Source organism: Papaver somniferum, chromosome 4 (genome assembly GCF_003573695.1).
Source record: "Papaver somniferum cultivar HN1 chromosome 4, ASM357369v1, whole genome shotgun sequence".
Lineage (NCBI taxonomy): Eukaryota > Viridiplantae > Streptophyta > Magnoliopsida > Ranunculales > Papaveraceae > Papaver > Papaver somniferum.
The window spans coordinates 71291857-71295322 of NC_039361.1; the positions used below are offsets into that span (position 1 = coordinate 71291857).

The 3466-nt window shown below is 35.8% G+C and overlaps 1 protein-coding gene across 1 annotated transcript; it reads right to left on the bottom strand.

The window, feature by feature from the left end:
- Positions 1-1471: 1471 nt before the first annotated feature.
- On the bottom strand, positions 1472-2842 carry LOC113272675. The gene has a single exon (XM_026522481.1). It carries the CDS (start codon positions 2840-2842, stop codon positions 1472-1474), a length of 1371 nt encoding a protein of 456 aa, XP_026378266.1.
- Between the last annotated feature and the right edge of the window lie 624 nt (positions 2843-3466).

The window sequence follows — 3466 nt, forward strand, 5'->3', positions numbered from 1 at the left end:
TTGTTTAGAAATGAAAATGAATTAGGGCTTAGAGTTAACGATTAATAGTTTTTTTCTTTTATTATTAGGAAAGGGCAAAATAGACCTTTCACTGAATTTTGGAAACCCCCTATGATTTATGGTGTGGGTATAAATTGATCAGGGCCCCTGATTATTTTTTGGGGCTCCCAATTAAACGAGGTTTATGAGCATCATTTAAAAGATCGTTTAGAGGCTTATTGATCCATAATTGCAAATACTACACCCACAAATGCATCTCCATGCCATTGCTAAGTGAACAGAACGAATGTATGGCTATACTTCTAAGTCGTTGAGTGCGTCATTTTGCTCGTCCTTTTCCTCCTTTTATAGTCAGTGTTGAGATTATTAGTCCCACATTGTCTGGGCAACCTAAGATCCTGCGATTTATAATTTTTAGGGCCTCTCCACTCATTGCCAATTGGTTTTGAGTTGGATGCCCGTATTCTAACATGAGTCTTTTGTCTAGGCTGTTTTCCTATTTTTCGTATAAAAAAAACAAAAAAATTATATCATAAAATTGTAGCAGAACTTTTTTCACGCCGACTTGTCTACCTAGAAACAACCTGTACAGAGGCAACATATTTAACATATTTAAATATGATCCAACACTATCAGGAAAAGAATTTAATCCAACGACATATTTAATGTTATGGTAATACATATAATGCTTGCTCAAGTTAAATAGATTGATTAAAATGTGGCTCAGATTTAAAAATTAGTTTGTAATGTTGTAGATCAAAAATGTTCGAATGACTCGATACTAGAAAAACAAAGCTGGTATAACCGTGGAAGATCTACTTTTTATGGGACAAAGGTAGTATTACAACAAGATTAAAACCTAAAAATCTTTGGCTTAAGAAATTGGTTTCATAAAATAGTTAGTGGAAATTTGTTCGGAAGTTCCCTAAGTTAGACTAACCGTGTACACATGACTTAAGCGCAAGTTGGGCTTTAAAATCTCTAATTGCAGAAAACGTGACGCGTTTTTTGTATTTGTTTTGTTTCTATTTACTGTCATTGTTTAACTACTTGGTTTGCTGACTGTTGAGATTATAAGTCCCACATTGTCTGGGAAATTTAAGATCATGTCGTTTATAATCCATAGGGTCTCTCCACTCATCGCCAATTGGTTTTGAGTTGGATGAGTGGAGAGGCCAACTATTTAAGATCCTGCGGTTTAGAATACGTGCATCCAACTCAAAACCAATTGGAAATGAGTGGAGAGGCCCTAAGAGATTATAAACTGCAGGATCTTAGATAACCCAACAATGTGGGACTAATAATCTCAACACGCCCCCTCACGTGTAGCCTCGTTGGGTCTAACACGTGGATAATAAATCGGGTGACGCGGAGTAAAGGCGCGGTCATTGACTCGTTGTAAATAGCCCGCTCTGACTGAATCCTCTATGATATTGAGTTGGTTCATCAGTTGTCTAAGTTCATCATTTTTTCATCTATCTAAAGTGATAGATTTGTTAAAATAAATAGCTAGATTTGCAGTCAGTGCATTGTTTTGTCTGTTAATTAAAATAAAAGAAGTAGCTTTAAAATTTAGGGGTTTGTTGTACTGGCTTCCGAAAAAAGAACTGTCTTTGAATCTGTTTGCTCTGGATTTAGCGTACATTCCAATCAGCAACATTAAAGTTGGTTCCGAGTCGCATTGAAATTCAATATTGTAGCCATTTAGTTCTGTTTCCCACTGGAAGGCTGATTCTGCTCCATTTAGTTCAAGAAGTTCCTTGGAGTTCCATCCCGATGATTCTCCTCTGGCTTCCTTGAAAGTGCCTGTATCGTCCACTAGAGTTAGAGCTATTGCGGAGTCACAGACATCAGTTATCATTGATAAAGCTATGTTTATTCTATATCTCATGAAGCAAGGATAGTGCCAAGTTGTCAATTTGGTTATATGAAGATTCTGGTCTATAAGTGGATCATAGTACATGCTTTGAATGATATCGTAATCCCTGCTGTTTATCGATAAATATGAATTTATATACTTCACAATAGTTTTGGCAGTCTTCCAACTATTTTGGTCTTTCTTGCTTAGGAGTTTGTTACATCGGGCCTTCCAAATGTGCCATGATATTGTGCTACAAAGATCTTCCCAGCTCATAGCCGTGCCATCTTTTTCAGTATTGATAAACCAATTATTCATCCATTCATGACAGTCAATGACATTCCCTCTAACATATGAAATACTAAAGTTTAAGTGGTTCCACACTTGAGTGACAAACTTACATTCAAGGAACATATGTGTCATCGTTTCATTGTGTTCATTACACAATTGACAAGTTTTATTTATGTTAGGTAGGATAGCAGCAACCTGCATACTGTTGGGAAGTATGGAGTTAGCTAGTTTCCATACAAACATCTTAATTGAAGGTGAAACTTGCAAGTTCCAGATTTTATTCCAGTCTCTGCCATCTGTTTCGTAAGAATTTAGGTTGTTATAGAGAGATTTAACCGTGAATTTGCCATTACTTGTTAAGTTCCAGACAAATTTGTCATCCCTGTTATCAACTGGTATTGGAATTTGTTGGATTTTTATGATTGTATCAGCATTGAAACATCTTCTAAGTATATTATTATCCCATGTTTTGTTTGAGTTGATGAGATCTTTTACGTAATTTATGTTCTCAGTGTTATTGTTAGGATCTGGGATTGGTGGCTTTACCCCTGGAATCCAATAGTCGGACCATATGCTGATTTTGTCTCCTTTTCCTAGATTCCAAAAACAGTTCTTTTGGATTTGTTCTATGCCACTTTTTATTCCTTTCCACACCCAGAGAGAATCTGTGTTTTCTTTAAGTCTCCAACCCATTTTAGCTATCATAGCCGAGTTAAAATGTTGGATATTCTGAATTCCTAGACCTCCATCTTCTTTAGATTTGCCAAAACTATCCCAGGCTTTAAGGTATACCCCTTTTGGTGTTTCAATATATTTTACTCACCAAAAGTCTCTTTGGATTTTATTTAGGTCTTTACAAGTTTGTTTTGGAATGCGAAAACAGTTCATTTGGAATATGCTCATCGTGGATGTGACATGTTTTATGAGAATAGTTTTCCCTGAAGTAGTAAGATTTTCTTTCCTCCAACCAATTATTCTGTTTTTCATTTTTTTACAAGTGGTTCAAAACATTTTATTTTGGATCTGTTGGTAAAAAGAGGGGATCCTAAGTATTTATCTTCTAGGGGGATTGGTTGGACATTAAGGATATTTTGTATTTGGTTTTTTGTGTTTGGATCAAGTCTTGGACTATAGAAAACTCCAGATTTAGTTAGATTAATAAGTTGGCCAGATGTTTCTCCAAAGTCATGGAGGATTTTTAACAGGTTAGTACTAGCTTCAGGAGAGGCTTTACAGAACATAAGACAGTCATTCGCAAATAGCAGATGACTGATAAAAGGGGCTTGATTAGAGATTTTGTGTCCCTGTATTAGATTT